The sequence below is a fragment of the Poeciliopsis prolifica genome, unplaced genomic scaffold, assembly GCF_027474105.1.
Source record: "Poeciliopsis prolifica strain line A6 unplaced genomic scaffold, Auburn_PproV2 SCAFFOLD012, whole genome shotgun sequence".
In the NCBI taxonomy this organism is placed as follows: domain Eukaryota; kingdom Metazoa; phylum Chordata; class Actinopteri; order Cyprinodontiformes; family Poeciliidae; genus Poeciliopsis; species Poeciliopsis prolifica.
The window spans coordinates 4118094-4142352 of NW_026562387.1; the positions used below are offsets into that span (position 1 = coordinate 4118094).

At 40.7% G+C, this 24259-nt stretch overlaps 1 protein-coding gene across 2 annotated transcripts; it reads right to left on the reverse strand.

The window, feature by feature from the left end:
- Positions 1 to 6086: 6086 nt before the first annotated feature.
- Positions 6087 to 23867, reverse strand: snx16 (sorting nexin 16). 2 transcript variants are annotated; one of them, XM_055037693.1, is made up of 10 exons: positions 23660 to 23867; positions 22043 to 22574; positions 21649 to 21735; positions 20911 to 21059; positions 20662 to 20731; positions 19287 to 19423; positions 19083 to 19199; positions 9050 to 9261; positions 6782 to 6858; positions 6087 to 6712 (listed from the first exon to the last, which is right to left on the reverse strand). In XM_055037693.1, exons 2-10 carry the CDS (start codon positions 22448 to 22450, stop codon positions 6434 to 6436), a joined length of 1536 nt encoding a protein of 511 aa, XP_054893668.1. In that variant the 5' UTR covers positions 22451 to 22574; positions 23660 to 23867; the 3' UTR covers positions 6087 to 6433. The 2 variants fall into 2 exon arrangements, with proteins under 2 accessions (XP_054893668.1, XP_054893669.1); XM_055037694.1 differs by lacking the exons at positions 6087 to 6712; positions 6782 to 6858; positions 9050 to 9261 and adding an exon at positions 9273 to 14984.
- Positions 23868 to 24259: the final 392 nt, after the last annotated feature.

Sequence of the window (24259 nt, forward strand, 5' to 3'; positions counted from 1 at the left end):
TTTTTCTGTTTTTGTTTTTTTTTTTTTTTTTGTTTTTTGTTTTTGTTAAACTCTTTGGATGCCGCTAGCGAGTAGAAATACAGTTAATACTTTAGTTCATGTTATAATCTACGTAAATAAAACACATCTGTTTTATGTTGAAGCTGTGTTTTTTTAAATAAGTTTGAGATCTAAGCTGTTATTGCCTCAAGTTTGGTTTGAATTTAAAACAAAAGCACGACATGAAGTTAAGCATTAAATTAAATGCTTAATTTAATAAATTTAACGTTTAATTCGTTTAATTAACTACAGATTGTCTGTTGATACAGACGATCTGCAGCCACATAATTAGATTAGGATCATTATTTAGATTTCACAATAACAAAGGAACAAGCTGTGAAATGCAATATATTTAATTTGATTTTTTTTTCTTTTTTGAAGCTGAATACAAACTATTAAGTACTGTATGTTTAGAATTTTGTGCAATTAAATGTATTACAAAGTATGGCATGCTAGTTTTTTTTGTTGTTGTTTTGCCTTTGTACTTTTTGGCACTATTAAACCTAAACTCACAGCTGATTTGTGATTTTGTTTCTGGTTCCAAAACAACAATCCATGTTTATCTGCTCCAGATCAACTCACTCCTACCCTGAATGCACCTCACTTTGTATATAGTCTTGGTGATCTTTCCAGGAATCCCACTCTGATGGGTTTCTGGTGTCCCTTGTTGTTGAGCATTTTGGCCTGCTTTTGGATTAGATCACTTTAGTTTGCAAGACCTTGATATTTGAAGCTCTTCCTGTTCTGGATTTGTCAGCTGGTTTCTGCTCCGATCAGAAAATGATGTCGGATGGCATCGCTGCTCGGACCAGCGAATTTGATTTCAGACTTATGGTTGCTGAATAAAAACACAACACTTTTATTGGCTTGCTTGTTGTGGGAAAGAGAGTCTACCCATGACGGGCAGGCCTCTGCACTGGTCACAGTAAAGTGGGAAGGACGAAGTCACTCTGACTCTTAAAAGTCATTTATCAAAGCAAAAGACTAAAATTCAGGTTTGCAGATTTCCTGATCTGTACTGGAACAAACCACCAGAACACAAAAACACATAATTTGATCGATATTCCATCTGTAGATCAGGCCGATATGATTTTGGATCACACTTCCTGTGACCTGAGAAGGATGTTAAAACTATTAAAAGTTTGTTTGTCTCATTCCCCCATTTAACATAAGCACACTGCGACAGATCCAATCCGTCTCGCCAATCAGTTTAGGATTTGGCATTCTGCGCCTCATTCTAACATGTTCCACTTAATCGCATTTCAGAAAGATGCGTTCGAGGTTTTTCTGGAACAGTTAATCTGAAAATAAATAAATAAATAAATAATTTAGCCTTTATTGAATCAGGGCGCCTTTATGAAGACAAGACGTCTTTGGAAGAGAGACAGGAGAGCACAAAACATTCAGATGCGCCGTAAAGGAAACGGTCCAGCTAAGTGAAGACAAACCCAGGAACAAAGGGTCATAAGAATATAGCCTAGTGGGATCTTGAAGTTTCTCAATAGGAGGACAGAACTTATGAAGTTATAAAGCTTCATTCAGTTCAAACAGAAGCCAAAGAGGACTCGAAAGTTTCTCTACAATTGGGCAACTGAATTCAAGTAACATAGTTTGGCTTTTTAGTTGTTTTCTGCAAAAAAGAAAAACAATAAGCTCCATCTGAAAGGTGCGAGATACCAGACAGGGCTGATGACACAATATTCTGTTTTTTTATACCTGCAAAAGTTTTCTAAAGTGGAGGTTTGGGGGAACCGGGTAACACTGAGTTAGTCTGACACGTTTCCGTCTGTCCGCCATATTGGATTTAACAAAATCAAATTTCTTGCACCTTCAGTGGACGGACAGTACTTGGCAGTGGATTAACTCATGCACTAGCGTCCACTTTAGTGGTCTGCTTTAGTAGTTGCAATATAGGCTACATGTCAGCCTATAGTCGCCTCTATAAGCTGAAATACATCTTAGCGTATATATAGCATCTCAATAAAATGTGTTGTTGAAAACCGTAGTCGCATGTGTCGCTTCAGGTATGCAGAATCAATGAAAAATAAATGACAAAGTTGTGTCATTTTAAATTTTTTTAAAAAGGTAGTGTCACATTTTAATTCAGACAAAAAGATCATTTTAGCTCCCCGGCTCCATCGCGTCGCCATTTCAAGTTCCTCTTATCATAACTCTGTTTTTCTCCAGCGTTTACCACCAGTGCTGTAGCTGAGTTGAGACAAGCCTTGTTCTGATTTGTTTGTCCAAGGACCTTTTTCAACAAAAGGTCATTGTTTACTGCATGGTGTTTGGAAAGCCAGGGGCTTTGGACAGCGGAATATTTTTTCCTGGCTCGCATGACGTGAATGACAACCATGAGAATTCGGTCTAAAAGAGTAGATTCATGTATTTGGAAATGAGCAGCTGCGAAAGCCACATGCAGGTGATGCAGCGTATTTGGAAAACAAAGGCATCGCACTGCCTTTATTTGTGGCTGATTGTGTGAGTTCATCAAGTCTTTATAGAGCAATAGCCCCACAATATTGGCAGACAAATTTGCAGAAAAGCATTGAAATTTTGATGGCTTTATGTATTTTTTTTTTTTTTGGGGGGGAGGGATTTTTAAAAGCAAGTTAACAAAATTCTTCAATTTTAGGTTTGAAATGCATTTGATCTTGAGTTTTATGTCTGTGGCATAAAGAATATGAACCATCCAAAATGCCCAGCTCAATTCAAGTTTGTGGGTTTTTTTTCTACACTCTTTTATCTTTGAAAAATAAACATGGACAAACATGGACATGGACACTTGTTCTTTTAGCTGTTTCTTTACTTGCAGGTTGTTATATCTTACTTTTTGATTGTCTGACTTTCTGCTCTACACAAAGTTCTCAAATGGTAAAGAAAAAAAATCAAAGCCACTTCAAATATTTACTTTTGAGAGCTAAGAGAATTTTCATTGGTGCAGACAGAGCATCTGCATAGCCTGGCCATGAGTTTACATAAGATTATCAAGTCACTGCTAGACATTTGCTTGGCACCAATGTACATTCTGTAGCAATATCATATAAACACATGGCACTCAAGCTGCAGAAAAAAAACCTCAGTGGCAGGTTAAGTGAGATGCACATTTAAGGACTTTTTGTTGTTGTTGTTGCTGTTATTAGTTTTGTTCCCCTGTCGACTCAGTTTGGCAACATTTTCAGAGTGTCTCCACACAGCAACAGTTAAAGATGTCACATGCGAATAACCTCAACAACGTTCGCAATTCCCAACTTGAAAGAAGAACGACACACACACGCACGACAGAGTGCGTCTGCGACGTGTGGTCTCCGTCGGTCAGCCGCCACGATGAGATGATGTGGGAGAGTACAACGGCGTTCTTGCTTTGGGAAGAGGTTCTGATGATCACGCATGTGTTTGCAATCAGAGATGCAGAAGGCTACTTCAGTCATTTGCAAGGAATCTGTCAGAACGAACACTTGTTTAGACGGCCAAAAGCAAACTGAGTGAGCCGTCCAGTCAGGACGTCAGCAGCTGTTTCCCCCTGAGCTTTACTCAACTTCGCAAGTCGGTAAATAAGAAAAACAGATGGACAGACTGGCCGTGCTTCCATTCTCATTCGCCGTAGTCTGTAAAATGTGTGGGTCTTGGCTTAATTGTTTCCTCAGTGGAAATATTACATGTTCTCCCGTGATCTTCTGCTTTCGTTGGCTTTTCAGCGTTTCTCTTCATTGAAACGGTTTCGTTTCACTTTTCTAAATAAGCACACTGTTAAAGTAACGCAGCGCTCAGTACTGGGTTTAGAAAAGCCAGAAGGCCGGACTTGTTTCATGGGTTTTCACCGTGTCCTGCAAGGTGACCTGCTGCAGGTTTCTCATCACTACATCATTTTTATTTCTTGTTTATGGTGCTACTTTTTGATAGTCTTCATCATTCTTTTCATTTTTAATTTTTTTTATTGCAATTTAGCTGAACGTTACTGGCTTAGCGAGTTAATTGATTAAAATATTTTGCTGGAAAGTTGAATTAATTTTTTTATTAATAAACGGCTATGTTTTAGAGAGAAGTTGTCTGTCATTATTCCATAGACATGAGTGGAATTTGATGCTCGAAAAACATAAGTGGTGAACATAAATCTTTAATATTTAATATCTCGTACTATGTACCGTATCATACAAATGTGCATATTTCAGATTTAATATATGCTAAGTCTCATTTGCCAGGTATTCAAGAACAAAAAAAACCCAAACATTTTTCAACTTGTGACTTGTCAAAAATGGTCAAAATTTGGCAAACAAAATAGAAAACAACTGGTAATTATCTGTCATAAGATCCAAAACCTTTTTTGGATCTTTGATTATTGCTTTGCTCATTCTTCTTTTTTCTTTTGCCTAGTGTAGAAACTGCAAACATGAACAAATGTTTGCAGTTTTAATTTTGTTCAGAATTGTCAGTTCTGGCCCAGAGGGCAAAAAGTTTGGACGCCACTTGCAGGTGCACGTGTCATTCTGCAAGTGTGAAGTAGACCTGTCCCTTAATCGTAGGTCTCTCAGAACATGCTGATGCCCTGACATGCAGACGTTTATTCAATGAAAAAGTATATGTCACGTCAAAAAACTTTGGGTTAAAATACAATGAAAGAAAACGAGGACAACGCCTTGAGGTGTGCTATACGATGGCCAAACCCTAAAGTAGGATTAGGGTAGCGTTCAAGTGAAGCCTGCCTCATTTGGACCGGCAAGCCTGCCTACACACGACGTGAGTAGATGTGGTGAAATCTGCAGTGACGCTGGCCAAAGAAGAGCACATGGTTTCGGACCTTCTTCCACAGCTGCTCATGGGACTTTCTCCAGCGTCAGCCATCTCCCTAACCCTAACCCAGAGCCCCCTAACCCCCTAATCCTAACCCAACATCGGACAATTGCAATTGTGAGGGAATAAATGTCATGCTGACAGGAAGAATTGGAGACTTTTAAGGTCAAACTAGAAATGTTTCAATATGTTTTTTTTTTGCAGGACTCAGAGAGACTGCTCAACTCAAAAAAAAAAAAATCTGTCAAGCTGAACAAGCATATAAGGAAGGTATTTCACACCCAATCACGAAGCTCGTCCATCATTTCATGGTGTTGTGGGGTAATATAAACCCTTCGCACAGCCGAAGGTGCGATGTGACAGGATTGTAGCACCTGGCAACGTCTGCAATATATCTGACTGGATTGCTGAGGTTTGTGAGAAACATCTTTCCAGCTTTCCAGCTTTGTCAGCTGGAGGATAAAAATATGGAAGCTTTCAGCAAAACAAAATGTAATTTGACAAGGGTGGACACATTGCTAATTACTTGGGTCTTTCCTTGTAAGGGACTGGCATAAAATTCTGCACAGGGTCTTAGGTAGCTTGAGCTTTTGTTGAGGTAAAGAAAATAGTACCATTTGCATTTTAATTCCCCAGGCCATGGGGAACTCGTGCCCTTTCCTTTCCTCAAAAACCGGCTTCCCGGATGCCGTCAACAATCTGAAGGAGGATTTCTTAAAAGGATAATAATCTCGTCCCACTGGTCCGCGCTGGTGTACTTCCTGCAGAGTTTCACTCTGTTCTTGATGTTGTTTTTGGACAGAAGAGCCTGTTTTGCACTTTTGTCCTTTTTGTCAGAAGGCCGCGTCCCAAAAATCTTCAGCTCACGCCGTCCTGCTCCCAACACCAGACCTTCTTTAGTTTCAGCATTGAAACTCTAAAAGTTAGATGCCAAGCCGTTCCCTCGCTTTGTTTTATTTGTTTGCTTATTTGGGGAACCTTTAGCTCCTCATCCCTTTAAGGCAATTTTGATACAAATCTACACACTTTTCTTCGGAAGTATTACTCATTAAGATAATGACCCCAGAATCATATGTCCCTTTGTGAATCAGTCTGCCAATTATCTAAGTAACTTCAGCTGGACTTCTCCAAAGTGCAGCAGTGAAAGGATGTCAGCTGATGTTTTTTTTCTGCAACAACCCAAAACGTTTTACAGTGACAAAAACTCGTTGTGGTGGATTATATGACTGCAGTCTTCTTGAGAAAAGTAGAAGGAATCAATAAAAACACAAAGCACTTTATTGACATAAAGTTGTCAACTTGAGCAACAAAATGAAAAGCCTTGAGTCCTTGTCACTGGAACATTGAACTAATGGAACAATGTAATCCCTACACGTCACATGCTGGTTATATAAAAGTTGTATCAACTACACAACATTGCCCTGTGAATACTTTTAGAGACTTTAATCTCACTTGCGGTGGTCAGTTAATCCGAGCAGCTGCCTCCTACGAGAGGATTAAATTCGCATTCACATGCGTCGACGTTTCGCAGCGTCCAAAGTGTCTGACTGGCACTTTCTTTTTTCTCTTCTCTTTTCTTCTCCCCCATTGAGCTGGTGCGTGTCTAGGGTTGCGTCTTTGGCTTTTTTTTTCTCGCCTTCCTTCTCTTCGCTGCTCTTTCGCTCCCGCACCGTGACCTGGCGCGCTCCGCTCGCCGGCAGAAGCAGATCGCGTTGAAAAAGCGGCAGTGGCACGTCGCGCACGGGTCGCAGCAGCCGCACAGCGGAACGCAGCTCTGTCCCAGCAGGGAGCACCTGGACGTCACCGGGGGCCTCGGCGCCCCCGCCTTGGGTCGAGGAATGTCGTTCGGAGGCAGAGGATGAGGGACGACGCCCGACTTTTTCTGGGAAATAGGTGAAAAATGTTAAATGTTCAGCAAACAATTAAAGAAAAAAAAAGATGTCCAACTCACCGACTCGTGGATCTTCTGCTGTTCATACAGTGCCCTCCTGGCAAACAGTGTTCTCACTCTGTCTTGGTTTACATGCCCTAATAAAATAAAATTAGAACAATTATGTTTCGATGAAAAACGTGTTCCTGTCTGACTGAACTCGCTCTAACTGCGGAGCCAAAAGGCAAAGCATTTATGATGAAAAAACTGAAAAAGGAGATTTTCATTTTTACTCTGATACTTTGTAATAAATGTGTGTTCGAATGGCCTAGTCAAAGTCCAATCTTATATCCAAATAAGAATTTGTGAAAAGACGAACAAACAAAAAACAATTATTCTTTATCTACTTCCTGTTTTTTTTTTTTTTTTAATCTCCTTGAGACATTTTTAAATAATTTTAATATAATTTCCTCTCATAAACTCTTGACAGCTGAGAGCTTTTGGTGTATGCCTTTTGCAAAAATATCTCAAACTGAGACAAATTAGGTAGAGAACATCTGTACACGTTAATTTTCAAGATCACCAGAGATTGCTTGTTTGATTTAGATCTGAACTTTGACTAGGACATTCTAACATATGATGCAAATTCCTCTTTTTCTGTCTACTGAAGTTCTTTTGCGCAGCTTTCTAAAACTTAAACTGACCTCTGCAGCTACTTTATCAGACAGTTCAGCGTAATTACTTTTTTGTGTGTGTTTTCTAATCTGAATCGTAACTTAAAACCCGCTTTTTTGACAAAAAAATAAAAAAAACAATTTTCCTGTCAGATGAAATATGCTTGAACACCCAATTTGCAATGTTACAAGCTGAACCTGGACGACCCTCATATGTTCCCACTGAAAGGAATCCTAGCTCCTCAAACAGAGTTTAACCTTTGTCACTCCTTCAGCAGAATTTCCCTCAAACCCATTAAAGCTTCTTACGGCTGATGCTGCAGCAACTGCTGAGACGGACGAGTTAATGGTTGCGCCCATGTTCCAAAGGTCAGTTCCTGACAGGTGACAGGATGTCGGGGCTCGCGGCCTCTCGTTTCGCTCGACTGATTCGTGGTGCAATTGCTTGGCTTTGTGAAGTGTAGGTGGAGTGGAAGGTGGTTTAAAACGGTGGGGGGGCGATTTGTGCTGGACACATAAGAAACTTCTACTCCCAGCTCAAACCTTTGATAACCCAGAGGCTCCTTCTCCCCTCTTTTCTTCTCATGTCCTACTGTGACACAGATGAGACCGGTCCATTCTGTGGCAATAAATCAAGGGGTATACAAAACTGTCTCATTTATCACACAAATCACTTCCTACCATAAACCTCTGCAGCCATAAAAGTGAGTGAAGCACCAGAGACCGGGGTCTTTTTTGTTTTTGCACAGAAAGCCTCAGAGTTCCCATCATGCCGACACTGACATTTCGCCTTCCTCCCATTGAAAAATTAGTACCATGTTTAAGATTAGCAGCCACATGTGATTTACACACAATAAAAAGAGGAATTTTGGACACTGTCAAACACGAGCCATTAAAAACCAATGTTGAAGCGTGTCGTTTTGACCACAAACTTGACGTTGGACTCCAGTCAGCTTCTTTCAACTGTTGCCCGAACTCATCCGGTCTGCATGCTGTCCAGCAGGGATTAGCAGGGCTACGTTTAAAATGGTTTGCTTTGAGGATAAATACAGGAATGTTGTCAAATTGAGCAACTTCTGTGAGTCTTGTGGTTGATAAAAGTTTCTGCGCTGAAGCCCAGTTAGGTTTGTTTCTCCTACGATGTTGGCGCCTCTCAAAAGATGACACAAAGTAAAAAGAATACATACTTTTTATTATTATTTGAGAGATCTTGAGTTTAAATAAAAATGGCCAAAAGAAATGATATACTTCAGAATGATCGGTATAACAGAAATCGAATCACTGAGCAGCGTTTTGGATGTTAACACAGGATCATGTTGGTAAAATTTTTAAAAAGTCCAGTTCAAATTTCACTTGCGGACTCAACTGCATTCATTTCATATCCTCCAGTCCTGTCAACAATGACCATGGTCCAGTTGAAATGCTAAAAAAAACTATTTTAATTTAATTTACAATTAACTATGTGCTCAATCAAACTTTGCATAGTTCAACCTATTCTACAAGTTTTGATAAACATGTCATGGTTTCATGAGATTTAAACTCTGACACGAATTCAGACAGTCATTTGTTTTTACGTAACTCATCAGCATAACTTGTATTTTATTATTTGCTACATGAATGCAAAAAATAAATTGATTAAAAAAAACAAAACAACAACTCTCTCCAAGTCACTTACCATCAATGTGAGAGGCCTTGCTTCTGCTGAGTGAAATGTACGTGTCCAGTCCAAAACTGAGAAGGGCGAAATGCAAAAAGCACAAACACTGAACTGCCAACTTCATGCTGACTGTGAGTGGAAGGAGTCCTGCTCTCTGCCTCCCCGTGGTCCTCGGCTCGTACTTATTCGAAAGGCAGGCTCGCACTTGCAGCACACACACCCCTCCCTGCCTGTCAGCAGAGCAAACACCAGTGACATGCGTGTTAAATCCAATTGTGTTACGTTAAGCAGGGATGTCCAAAGTGTGGACCGTGGGCCATTTGCAGCCCTCTGGATGATGTCGTTCGGGTCCTCTCTCCACAATTTGTGAATGATTCAAGATTTTCGGACAACATCTCTTTAGACATTCATTTATTTAGGTTTCAACACAAAGTGTTTTTGTTTTTATGTCTTCATTGATTACACTGATTAAGCTGAAGACAGATGTCCGACATTTGTTGTGTTAACGTAAAAAGAAAAAAAAACACAAAAAAAGTTTTGGAAAATGCTTATCTTTTCATTTTCCAAACTGTGCAAAAAAATAAAAGAGTAAATAAATTAATTATTTAATTATTGGTAACAGGATTGCCAATAATTTACAGATTTCCTTTCTGCAAGATTAAGGTTACTGTCAGGTTAGCATATCACCGAAGACATAAAAATAACAAATCTTCAGAAACAAATCTCTATTTTTATATAAAAAAGTTTGAATGTCATATAACTGCAGAGTTGGACGTTTAGGGCAGTCAAATTGGACTTGAAACAACTCCCATTTCAAAAACATCGCAGCAGACGATCCGTCTGGTTTCATGAATCAAATATATCACAGTATTGAATTCAAAAACAGAGCACTTAAAGCTGATCTGGGCAAAGTATCTGCTTGGTATGAAAGCAAAGCAATAGAAAAAACTCTCAAAATATCAGCTCGGTTTAAGAGAACCTTAAATCATTACGGTTGTTTCCAGCTTTTATCCTGTTTTTAGAGCGAAAAGCCATTCAAGCAGCTTCGAATGGGTTCCTTCCTCAATCGCATCTTTCCCTCCGCCTGCTTGTGTGGCTCCATGCGGCGTGGAGTTGAAATTTCTGGCCTTTAGTTTTATCAAAACATGGACACTCATGGGCTTCGGGGGCCACAGTCGCGACACCAGCAAGTTCAAACCATATGGATGTGATTCACGAGGCATCAATCTGCCCGTTTTACTGCTACTTTCTGCTGCAGGGGCCAGTAGGAGGCCTGGCACACGTACAAGAACCGGTGAACACTCTTAGATTAAGACTGGGTCACGGAAAACGGCCCTCTTGGGGTTTTTCCTCTCGGTCTTTTTTGCTGTCAGAATCTGCTTGTGAAAACTGGGTAAATGTTGTTTGGCGAGATTGAAATCGAAAGCTTCATGTACTTTACTTGCCACTCGCTTGTACAAGAGGAAGTTATGCCATAATGCCATATTTAATAAAACTGCAAGTTTCACACACAGTGTGCCGACCAAGAAAAAAAAGCCTCTGTTTCAACAGACACCTTTGAGTTTGACCCAAAGTTAATCAGATTTATTTTTAATGAACATCTTATATTTGCATTAGTTTGTTTTTCTATACAGGCTAAAGGTCAACAGCATCTGGTGGCTTTTCACACTCGAATCATGTGTTTCCTTAAAGTGTGGCTATGTAACATGGCCTAATGAGATTGCATAAAAAAACTTGACGTTTTCTAAAATGTCCCCATCATGACCTCATTTAACTAACTGATACCAGGTGACTGCCACAGCTGCAAATACAGCAGCCAAATATGGGACCACTATCAACTTAAACGCTGATAAAAATCCATGTTTTCTAGTGCAAAAGGGGTTCTTGACATTTGTCAGAACAGTAACTAATTTTTGGGTTAAAAAAAATTAGCATTTGCCTAATAATCCTTGACTTTTTTTATCATCTGGTGCAAAGTGAGTTAAGTACATTTATTGTCTTCTGATGTCACTAGCTCTGTAGGAAGCCTTAAAGAAAGAACGCGGATCTTGTCACCTCACAAGCTAATATGCTGGTTTGTTGTAATCTGACCTGCAGGGAACATTTTATAGGTGTCAAACCTTTGGGGACAGTAAACGGTGAATTTGACGACAGCGTGATCTTATAAAACAGCTTCAGTCCTCACAAATACCACAATTCTGAACTTCACTCGATTTCTCTCGGCACAACAGGCGTGGACTACAACATCTTTTGGATTACAGACGGTCGCAAAAAAGAAATGGAACATTACTGCGTCCTTATGACTGCTTATTACCCACCGCAATCCATTTTCAATGGGCCTGATTTTCTTCTTTCGGTTCATCTCTAACAAGCGTTGGACAATTTGGACTTTGTGTGATGTTTCTATTTAGGAACCCGCTGTCAAGTGATTTTAACTGCTTTATAAGTAGCAACAGCCAAGTCAGGAGAGGTAGCCTCCTCTAACTGTGGCGCAAACTTTAGATCAGGAGCAGAAATAAAAAACAAAAAAAATAAACAAAGGTCTGTAGATAACGTCTCCAAAAGTCTGTCAAATTATACAATTTGGCACGTTGGGTTTTGATCCCAAGAAAAGTATTGAAGAGAGCATGGAGATTATTATGGTTCGCAGGAATGAAGACGTTATGCAATTTCCCTAATTGTATCTACACGCAGTTTAACCGCTTCCTGACACGCCAGAAGACACGATGTGATGGACAACACAGACGGGAACTGATGGAGAACTTTTCATCTAGGCGAAAGTTTACAAAACCAGTTCGGACGTCTGGTCGTCTGAAATTTAAGAGATAACTTTGACATAAGTTGCTTTTGTTATGCCAAATGGCAAGTTTTAGTGGATCTGGTGCTTCTTTTATGAGCTCATATTTTCACAACCGATAGCCCAAGCAGAACGGCGACGATGGAGAGATGCATTCCTATTAATGGCGTCAGTTTGTGGAACAGGCTTGACAGTGAGATAAATGATCTAAATCTCTTTCTGCAAATAACGACAATGAGGCGACACTGAATGAGCTGATGTTTTGTTGTGTATTTGAAATATGTCCGCAATAGTCTGAGCTGAATAGCCAACGTTCACTCATGATTTCATTAAGTTGTGACACGAACTGTTCATATGTATTGTTGAGAGAAAGAAAAATAAAATGAAAACTGCAGTCGTGCTTTCTCAAAGAAAAATCTTGAAACGACCCATGACATCGTTGGGCAAACAAACTGAAACTTGGACACCGCGTCCCGGTTTCGAACCCCATTCGCGTCTCAGAGGGATAATAAAAGCGGCAGCGCAGGAACATCGGTTTGATAAGCTCCATCTTGAACCAAACATCTGACTTCAGCCGACTCTTTCATGTCAAACGACTGAAATGGGTCCCATATGAGCGATCCACAACGTAAGCCGCTAATCTAGTGAATGGCGTTTGGCAATAAAGCGGCACTTTGCGAAACTGAGAGCTGAAAAGTAAACATCATGAGTAACGAGAGCCTATTTTTCCACTTTAAATAACCAGAACTCTTAGAAAGCGTCTTTTCCCCTCCGTCCCCTTAAAAAAAAAATCTTACGTCACAACATCACAGCAGATAGATCCAAAATTTTATTTCACAGGTTCCTGGCACCATTTATTGCCGTGGTAACACCAACTTTAAACATAAGAAAACAGAAAACAAAGGTAGGTGTGTTCAATACGTTACTCCCTCTTTAATCATGTGAATATTGATTTTTTTTAACATAATAAACAGCGTGTGTTACAGAGTCTACAGCATCCTTTTCATAGTTTGGAGCTTGTTGTTCGCATATACGTTTATATATTTTTAAAGTGAAACTACAGGTGTAAATAAGCTAAGATTCAATTTGTGTAATATTACAAAAACATATCTATTCAAAACAACAATAAATATATACACAAGAGTGTTATTTAAAACCTTTCCATCACAGGGAGAGAGAGAGGATATGTTTCATGTCCTGCATAAATCTATAAAGCAATCCCAACTCATCAGAAGAGAACCTAAGAAAACAACAACACAACCCTTCAAGGCACTTAATGATGCAAGAGGCAAATATCCAGAGCGGCACAGATTATAAAACGAAATATTAACATCTTAGACCCCGTCGGAAACCAAAACGGCTTGTAGTGATCAAAAAGGCATGTGGCCTTCTTAGGAAGAGTAAAAACAACATCCGAGCGGTCATTAAGCTTCGCCATTCATCCATAAAGTGCAAGACCCGAGCCGTTCCAGGCCGAGCGCGAGACGCCGTCAGCTGCTCCGCGTCCCTCCCACCCCTTAAACAACGATTAAAGAGCGAAAGCCGCAGATGCGTCTGCCTTTCCGGAGTTGCTTGGATTGAAAAAATAAAAGTAAAAAATAAGTATGGCTTGTGTAGGTGACGTGTTCACCAGGAACAGTCTGGGTGTGACGTTTTCAGAGAAGTGTTTCCCGCTTCAGAGTTAATTAGCACCATTCGCGATGTGAAAGATGGGCTGCTTTTCGCCAAGTCTTGGTTCAACACAGTCTTTCTCTTGTAGTTTAAACTCGCGGTCACTTGGCCGATCAAGCCACCTGAACTCCCCGATGTCAACTGTGACGGTTGGGAAGTAAAACATTTTCTTTTGAAATCTGACTTAGTGTTGAATAAATTAAATACATCAAGTGTAAATAGCAAATCGTCTTTACGGAAACCGCAATAATCTAGAGTCCGGTATCTTAAAGTGCACGTGTTGATGTAACATCTTCCATAGCTCAAACACAAAGCTGCATGTTAACATGTAGATGTTTGGAAGTAAACTGTCTGAAATGGTCTTCTACTGATACACTGCAAAAAAACAATAAATATTACCAAGCGTTTTTGGTCTAATTTCTAGTGCAAATATTTTATTACACTTGTAATAAGATAAAAGTAACTTTTCAGCAAGATATAAGAACTTGATTAAAGCCAATAATTTCCTAATACTGGTGAAAAAGTAATAGTTATATGTGGAACTAGAACTTTTTACACTTATATAAAGGAATTTGGTATGTTTCTTGCAAGTCAGTACACTTGAAATAAGACAAAAGTGAGATATTTGCACTACAACATAGATCAAAAATACTCAGATTTTTTTATGTAGTGTATCTACATTACTAAACAATGACTGTAGCTACTAACAAATGTCATGTTTTTTTTTTCTTTCTTCTATTTAGTTATGAAATGTGTCAGCTATTGCATCTCATGTCTCCATCTTGATTTGTTGACGCTTCCTAACCGCACTTGGCACTTGAGACAAGAGGGAATGTTGGCTTCACGATGCAAACCGATGGTTTGTTTACACCGATAACAATCAGTGGATGTTGACTGTGACAAAACCCACTTGGGTACATCTGCTCAGAAAAGCCACAAGGGGGTGCTGTTTCTCAGTTCGGAGAAGCTGTCTTCTCAAAAAGGCAACAAACGTCCGGGGATGTCAGTGGTTACTTTTGTTGTCGATTGTCGGTACAAGTTTCGTCGGAGCCACGCTTTCCGGAGGCAAAATTATCACAAACTCGACCTGGCAGAAGCAGGAGGAGATTAGAGAGCGACCCGGCTCGGCTTTTCGTCTTGAGGTTGTCGGGTTTTCTAAAGTGTTTCAGGTGCCGGGTTAAATAACCCACAAGTGGTGTCAGCGTGAAACTATTTCCTCTCCGTGCATCGGGTCGAGCTCTGCCCCCTCTGAGGGCAAACAGCAGTTCCAGCCTGAGAGATGGAGGAAGTCGAAGTGATGTGAAAGGCGAAGCCAATTGGACAACGGAGGGGGACGGGAGAAAAAAAAAAAAGAAAAGGCTTGGCGTTGGGCTTCAAGGGTTCTTGTGGAACAGCTGAGTGACCTGGATGACCGGAGGAGAGGTGCTGAGCGCCGGGCCGCACCAACAGGCGGCGGACCGCACCGGCTGGAGCCGACACCTGCCACTGCCAAGACAAAACACAGCTTACTTCACTTCTTATTGAAAATAATGTAAGAAATGACCAGAAATGAAAGACTGATATTGTTAAAGAGAAAAAAAACATGGACACAAGAAAAAAAGAGGTGGTGCTTTGCAGATGTATTCATAAAACTTTGACTTTTCCGCATTTTGTCATGGCCTAATCACAAACTTTAATGTCATTTATTGGAATTTTGTTGAAGACTTAATTATGACATGAAAATAAAATTATAGACGACTTCAAACTTTTCACAGTGAAATACGGAAAGTGTAATAAAATTTAGAGTCAGCCAATAGCATTAGTGCAAGTCTGTTCACTTGACATTTTTGACCTTAGGCAAACTGAATGTTTCCATTCTCTTCTGGATGTTGTTCTGGACTTTGACAGGGCCGCTTTAAACCATAAACATGCTTCAATCAAAACTGTATTTTACAGCAGGAAGCCTCCCTTCAGAATGAAGTGTGCTGTTAATTTTTGCCACATGCAACATTTTGTACGTAGGTGAAGTGATTTCCTGTCAACAGACTGTCTCACCTGACGACTGGATCTCTGTAGATCCAGCAGCTTCCTGGCTGCTCCTCTCTCTCACTGACGTTTTTTTGCCTGGCCGCCATGTCTTGCTGGGTTTACAGTTGTAAGAACATTTTCCTTTTCAGATATTCAAAGTTTTGGATATCTTTTATGCCTAAACCTGGTATAAAAAAGCCTATGCAACTTTCGTCCTAACGTGTCCGCTTGGTCTTCCTTGGTGATGCCATTTGCTCAGATTGTTGACTAAAATATCAACTTTGTGGATGAAATTATGTTAAAGGGTAACGGGAACTCAAATGACATCTGCACTATGGCAAATAAACCATATATCTTTAATTATGTCTTGCACAAATTCATTGAAGTCGGCTGGAATGTGACAAAATGAGGAAACGTTCAAGAGGCACAAATACTTTTGCAAGGGCCTGCAGAACAGCCTTAGTTACGAGACAGCCACTGAAAGAGACACACAGTGAACACACACCACTGTGTGAGAAGAAGTCGGCGAAGGTGTTAGTTGTACAACATGATGGACCTTTTCCAGCTAGCAGCTAGCATATAGCAGCTAACAGCGCGGCTCCTCCTTGCTCAACTCTACACGGTTTCTGGTGGTTTTTAGCGGTGCATCGACAGATCAGCCCCGATTTCCGGAATTTTCAGTCATCGTCCGATACTTGCATATGAAACTGATATCTACATTTGCAAAGGTCTAAAATCAGCCACTGTCCCCTTTTCCTATGCCCGTGAGACAGCTGACTGATAGACCCGCCCAACAGGTCACATTTGCACATGCGCAGTTAGCATAGTTGCTAACGTTGTCACCATAGCAACATTATTATTATTACACCCATGTCTGATAATGTTTGTTTTTCATTCCTGAGGACAAGATCTACATCTGCTCCCACTGAGGGTCTAATAAAGGTATTCCTATTCTCAATTAGTGACTTTTCAAACAAAAATAAAATTGGTATCGGCCAAAATCAGAATCAGTATTTCCGACTTTCTTCAAAAAACTTAAATCATTAACACTGAGTTCCAGCTCTATTCGGTTGGGTCGTTATATAGCTATGCAGTTCCACAGTCCGAAAAATAGCACAAAGCGATTTGTACACAACATAGACAATGCTACAATAGTGACGTGAAAGCTCTGTTGAACCGTATGCAGCTTTGTTTTCCTCATTTCTTTCCACTCCATACAGAAGAGACTCAGAAAAGGCGAACTGAAACACACCAGAGAAAAAAAAACAAACAGAGAATGTAAAAAGTAATCAGTAACCGGCAGTCTTTAGACATTGCGTTTTTAGCCCGACTGAATGCTTACTAATGGGAAACCATTGTAACAGAGTCGAGCCGCGCGGAGTAGCTATTAGTGGAAAAGGTCCAAATATGTCCAAAAAGGTTGGAGAGGCACAGGACATGGCCACACGATGAATCCACACCACAGCTGAGGGGGAGGTCGGGTCTTCTTAGGTTTCCTTCACACATCACATGAAAGCCTTGCAATCAGCCAGGTATTGTGACACCTCTATCCAAAGCGTTTCTGTGGCCAGCAGCGATGTTTCTACTCTAAACATCAGCTGCCGAGCCTCAGGAGGTACTTTGAAATGTGTCATCACGTCCATCATGAAAGAAAGTAACCATGCGAGGGAGGAGAAGGAGACAACCTGAACTTGCTACGCTGAAAACAAACTCATCCCAGCTTCAGCAGCAGCTTTTAAATAAGTAACATGTATAATGCTGTGAAGGAATATTTCCACCTGCTTACAGACTTCTTATTTTTTTGCCTTTTTGTCACACTTCATTGTTTCAAGACATTGTTCTGTGAGAAAACAGGCAAAAACACAAGAAATTACGTTTCCACAGCAAGACAAACATACAGACCATCTTCAGCCATTAGACAGGAGAAACGGCAAAGTTAGCGGCACATTTAGCATGCAAGACTTGTAGAAAGAGACGTGGGGGGGAGCAGCTTTGAGCCCCCTGACAACACGTAACAGAACACCTTTATAGCACAGATGATGGGATGCGTGTTACTAGTAAGAATGCCGCAGTTCAGCCTGTCGAGTTAGCTGTCATAATACCTGACGAGTAAAGCCGCTGTGCTTTCAGACGGGAGCTGCCCTGCTGTGAAATATCCAGGGGAAAGAAATCATCACAAACAGGAACTCTTTAAAGACTAGAAAATAATTACTGATTAGACTCTTTTAATCGTGGAGCGCCTGGTTTTGAGATCATGTTCGCTCTTGACGAACAAGCTCTGATTTATCCAGATTGAAGCCCAGATTTCTCTCGTATTTCAGACACATTTGCCCAAATTTGACAGCAAAAGAGGCACTGAGAGGTTGAAGCTCCCAGCACAGGTTCCTCCACTCATAGCTGTGGAGGAGAGAGTTGCTAAATGCTTTCATCTTTGGTTCATGGCTCTATTCATGGCTAGAACTAATGATTCTTTTAGTAATGAATTATTCTATCAATTATTCTGACGATTACTCAGATGTACTATTGACACAGTTTGCAGACTCTTTGCTTAAAAACCAGGATTTGTTTTATGCAATATCAGAAATACATTAAAAGATGCTAATAAAGAATTTAACTCCTTTTTTAAATAAGAAAATAAGCATTTTACTTATTTCAAGTAAAATGTTTACTTTAAATAAATAAACATTTTAAATGCAACAATATAGCATGCAATATAGCAGCAATCTACTATGGTGCTTTATGAGTTTTGGGTAGAACATATTTAAAACCAAAGAAGATTTTTCATCTCAAAAGCTAAATGTCTTCTGCACAGTTTTGCTACATTGCTCTGTCAGCAAATGGCCTTTTTTGAGTCGATGTAAACTCAGTGACTCATTAATCTATTATTGAACAAGTTCATTATTATTTCAATAACCGATTAATTGTGAATAATCACAATTTGAAGTCCGAGAGTTTTTACATCTTTTAAAATATTTTGCGATTTTCACTGTAAACTAGCTGACAAGATCATCAGTATTGTTTCTGAAAGTTTTATTTTCCTGCTGAATGTGAAAAATTGTGATTCTACGCACTTCATTTCTGGCCGTCCTTCAAAAGCTCCCATTAAATGTACTTGTTCCTTCATTGTGAATACCACTGGGACAAACATAAACAGAACTATGTTCAGTAACTTTTATGGACATAATAAAACCACCATTTTGCACCCTGTCAGATTGGATTACATTAGTATTTATGCTTTCGCTATAGCGAGGAATGCTTTTAAGAACTCAACTCTGATCAGAATTGTTTGCAATCAATAGCTACTTTTCTGAAATTAGAACCTCTTTCTTGGCTGCATTCTCTGATTAATGCACTCCCCCTGCCAGGTGACAACTTGTTAAAGGAATAAAAAGTGACCAAAATGCAAGGCAAGGGTCCAATGTCAAGGTTCAATTCACAAATTTGACTTAATATTTCAGCTCATTTGATAAAGTCAAAAGTTTAGCAGAGAAGTGAGGTAATTTAACACCTGTGAATCAGGGTGGAGTAACCACTCATGTATCTTTATAATATTTGCTGTTTGGGTGTGTGTTTTACCCCGTGTCGCCGGGCGTGTCCTGATCCGCCTCTGCTGCAGACGACTCCACGTCGGCGTCTGCACTGCTCTCGCTTCCCTGAGTCGACAGACCGCAGGGAGACCCCAGGCTTCCTCCACTGCAACGATTACACATCCATGAGTGACAGGATGTGTCAATAAAAACCCACTATAAATATTAGTGAGGCGATGTTTGGTCAACTGACTTGGCGTGCTTCTCCAGCGTCAGGATGGTCTGCTCCTTTTCCTCCAGTTTCCTCTTCAGAGAGTCAATCTCTTTCTGCTTCTCCAGCAGCTCCTTCTGCAGGCGGTAGTTGCTTTCCTCCAGCGTCTCACAGAACGCCTGAAGAGAGGAAAAATATTTAATATATGACAGACTGACACTTGTCAGACAGACTTTCTTGTCTCCACTCTTGCGGTTACAAGCAATCGGTGCAAAGGAAGATAAATGGTGCTCCAACATCATTGTACTAAAAATGAGGAAGATGCTGAGTTTCCATCTGACTTTGATGATTGAATCTTTTCTGATCTTATCATTTCTGGACTCAAAAGAACAAAGAGATCCAGTTCCTCAGTCCCCCTGCTGGTCCCAGATGAACACAAAGTTTGAGCAGCATAAATTACAAAAAGCGCCCTTGGCGAACTTTTCAGGAACCTGAACAACTTCTCTCTGCAGAAGCAGGATGGTTCTGGTTTTCTTTGCCAGCCAGGTGTCAGGAAATGAGACCCGGCTGGAGTGCTCCTTAAAGCAACAGAACTGCTCTCACACGGAGCCATCCAGCATCACAAATCTGCCGTTTTATGCCTTGTGCTTCTTTTCCAACCCACTCTGTTACATAACAAAGGGAGTCTGTCAAAAATAATCCCAGCAAATACAACTAAAGGAGCTCAAAAATGCAGGGAGGTCTAAATATATGAAGAATGTAACTTCAGAAACACCAGGACTACTCTAGTCCTGTTCCAATCTGATACCGATGTGGAAAATTGGTCTAATATCAGCCAAAACGTGAGTATCAGAGTAATATCGCTTGATCAAGCCCTTTCTAATATTCCACACAACACAATAACTAATAAAAGTATACCTGATTGTGCTGAAATTGTATCAAGTGAATATCGATATCGGCCAATACTCAAAGCTGTGATATTGGTATCGTATCAGAAGTGAAAAAGTTGTACCAGGGCACCCTTACCTGTTTGTTTCTACAAAAATAGTTAGAGATGCACGATACACTTTCCCCCCCCCACTTTGATACCGATACCCGAGGTTAAATATTAGCCGATACCGATCCAATACAGGAAATCAATTCTGAATTGATGCAAAACATTTCTTTTAGAATTAGACTGAACAGATCCAGCGTAATGGATCAGGCACATTATCAATATCGGGACCGATACATACATTCCTATCAGATCAGTGCATCTCTAAAAATAGATTCCCGTTTGTCATTAGTTGGTATAGAGATTTCTCATCAAAACGTTGGTTATTACTGGATTATCCATCAGTAATAACCAACACACGGCTTCTATTTACTTTCACTCAATTGATTGAGAAGAGGAATCACTTGCTCTGTGTATGCTTACCCTGCTCTCCTCAAGGCTGTCAAAAGGCCCCGGAGGATCATCGAGGCACAAAAACTCCCTCACTGGAAGGCTGTCAAAGAGAGCAAGCACAAAAACAGAACCATGTGTGACTTTTTATTGAATAAATCAGTGATGAAATGACATTAAAGGCTGCTTATGTCAGATACGGATGCTGACTCTCTGTTAAGTTGAGATACACGGACAAAGAATTGAAGCAGCAGCGTCGACTAATCCAGTTTTTCTAAGTACCAGTTGGCGATGTCTTTGTGTGCAACCAAGTTCTGCAAAAATGCCTGTAGCCCCAGCTGCCTGTCCTCCAGGAAGTCGCTGTCGTAGTTGTCTTTAAACCACCTCTTAGGAGGCAGAGAGAGTCGGAAGCTGGGGAACATTTCCTTTAGCTGGAGGGGAAAACACACACAGAGAACAAAAATAGTATAAAACTTGCATAAACCAACAACTTTACAGGAAAAATGACAAATATCCCAGCGCAGTTTTGTCAGTAAATGTGATAAGTTCCTTTCAACAAAAGTACCTGATAAAAAATATATTTTTTTAGTTTCAACAAGCAGGGTCAACCCCAGATTCAGAGACAGCCATTATAGTTGAGAACAAACCTGACATGATCTCTACTAATATCCTCATACTATTATGCGCTGAGCAGCACGGATGGCCTCCAAACGCCTCTGCATTTCCTGCCTATGTAATCTGTATCAAACATTCCTTCCCTGAGCCGTGAGAGCGCCATCCACCTTGTGGGCTCGGGCCTGCTGGCTGAGTGGGAACAGATAGCTTCTTTGTGCAGCTCTGACCGCTTTCAAGGCATGCTCAACAGAGAAAGCAGCCTGATGACAGAGTGTTTGCAAACACCAGCACGAGACAACAAAGACTGGACCGGAAAACGTCCAGGACATCTGGGACGGCTGCACGAAGGCGGCGGAAAAAAAAAAATTATTACGAAAGTAAATAATAATAGATAATCAAAAGCACCTTGTCGTTGAGTCTGGAGAAGTCAGTGTATCTTCTAAACACGACCCAATTCTCGTCTTGACTCTTCCTCACCAGCAGCTTGTAAACCTGCAGAAAATGAAACTTGAAGCTGTAAGCATATAGCGATGTGTGAAATAAAATGAAATCATTTTAGCATTGCAGTCAATTCATGACACACAATCCTGACTCTCAGCACAACATGCAAAAAGCTCTGATTAGTAGGACTGAAAGAGGATTTGTATTTTCACAGTTGTCTCTTTTTTGACCTGCGAGAATTTTTGAGCTGTAGATTTTGTCCCAAAGCGTTTGGACCCCCCTGATACAGTCAGACTGATCATCAGTGAAAAGCTTCCATCAAAGCAGTTGCTAGGCAATCACATCTTCAGGTTGTTACCGTGAACTTGGCTCTCTCCTCCATGACCTCGTACCCCAGCACGGTCGGGGTGATCGGCCTCTCCTCCGCCTGCTGACGCCCGGCGGGGTCCGACATGGAGCGAGGGCACGTCGAGTACTGGACGGATGCCTCCACCGTTCCGTTCACCCTGGCCCGGGTCACGGGGCTCTGCGGCGGTGGGGGCGTCAGGCTGCGGATGGCTCTGTCCGCGCAGCGCGACTGCCGCTGCGATTCCGACTCGCCGCCGGTCCGACTCCGCTCGTCCCCCACTGACCTGGTGATGGGGGACGAGGACTCAGAACCGCTGGAGACGCTCCCGAGAGACGCAGCGCGCTGCGGCCGCCTCAGCCTGCCGCCGGACAGCGCTCTGTCCATGGGGACAGGGACAGGCACGAAGGGTGAAGCCATCTCCCTGAGTTTGGCGCTGGAAGCCGAGGCGTTTCACACCAATGCAGACCTGGGCTGCCCTCAGTAGTTTCGTACGACGGCGAGGTCTAACAGCGGCGTTGAGCTTGACAGGATGACATTCACCCTGAAGACGCAGTATGAAAGAATTTTCATGTTTTTAATTAAATAAACGACAAAGAAAACATCACATTGCTTGAAATGTGGTTAAATCTATGTGCTACTTGCGGCATTAAGGACATCAGATGAATTATTATGTACCGCATGTCATTTACAATTTTACAATACAGCAGGGCTGGGCAATAAATCAAGGTTATCAAATTGAATTTTTGGTTTTTGAAGATTTAATTTGTGAAAAATCTATTTTTTTTTTTGCTGAATATGACTATGACAAAACTAAATAAAATAAATAATACATACTTATTTGTTTATATATATATATGCATAAAACACTGCAATAATAAATTCATAATATACTTAATTATATTAATTAATATTTTTAAATCAATCACTCAAATAATGACATTCCGGACACTTCTGGACTTCCATAGGGGGCAGTCTGCAAATAAAACGCACGACATGTGACCTGCCTATATGACTGACCTGAATGTAAAATGTTTGTAGATGTGTGAACACATTCAGCACTAAAACGAAATGTGTAAATAGAGCTAATAAAACACTTCCATGGTATTTAATTGCAAATCTGAGTTGGAAAACAACGCGTCAGCAAAACACTCACATGTTAGCATGAATAAATGACACCGATCCCACTAATCCAACGATTTGACAATTAAATAATCAGTCTTCCCATATTGGAGGTTATTTTCCACTATAACCTCCAAAATACATTCCTCCAGCGGAACGTCAAAGAGTTATTCTGAGTTCACCTGAGGGTCGAGGCAGGCACAACTACCAACACAAACGTTGCACAATGGGGAATACTGACCGGGATGTTGACATCACAACCCGAACGAAGCGACACAACTCGCCTCAATTACGCAGCATTTTTAAATGACTTAATAAAAGAGGTAACATATGTTTTCCTGACGCGAACTAAACGGGTATGGTGTGACTTTGAACAGAGCTCGGTGTGCCTACAATCTCTCTGACAAGACTGGAAGAACAAGCTATCGCTCATCGTGCTCGCCGTAAGCTAGCAAGCTACAACGGATAGCTGGAGAACAGCTGTCACGCGCAGTCAGTGGGACTCACCTTCAGCTGCAAAGCCAAATTTCATTCCTTTTGTTTATCAGGACATTAAAGGCAAATGGCGGTCTGTCATGTTCCACTTTATCCGGCGCATCCCGTCCAAGCCTAGCTTGTTTGAACTCAAAGCGATCCGAGTGTTACGTTTCAGGTCAGCCACACGGGGGCGCTGTATTACCACAGCGGGACGGGTTACACTGAAAATTACACACAGGTGATAGCTGACCAGAAAGCGCCAACAGATGACTTTACGTCTGTTGTCACTTCCTCTTTGCTATAATGCATACATATATTTTTTTAAATTTATTTATTTTTCATTTTATTATTTCTCTCTTATCAATATTACTTTGTATTTCCATTTTGTAATCTGCCTCTACAAAATGCACTGTACAGAGTTAGACTGTTGTAACTGTCTTACTTGTTTGTGGTTACTTTGTTTAAATAAAGTTTAAAAGAAAAAGAAAAAAAAAAGACTTCTGACCAGAAAGCATCAAAAGATTACTTTACGTCTGTTGTCACTTCCTGTTACCACGAGTCAATGGTCCATATTTTACCTTTTCAAAAGTCACATAAAATTCACTTTGTTTCACAAATGAAAGAGTAACT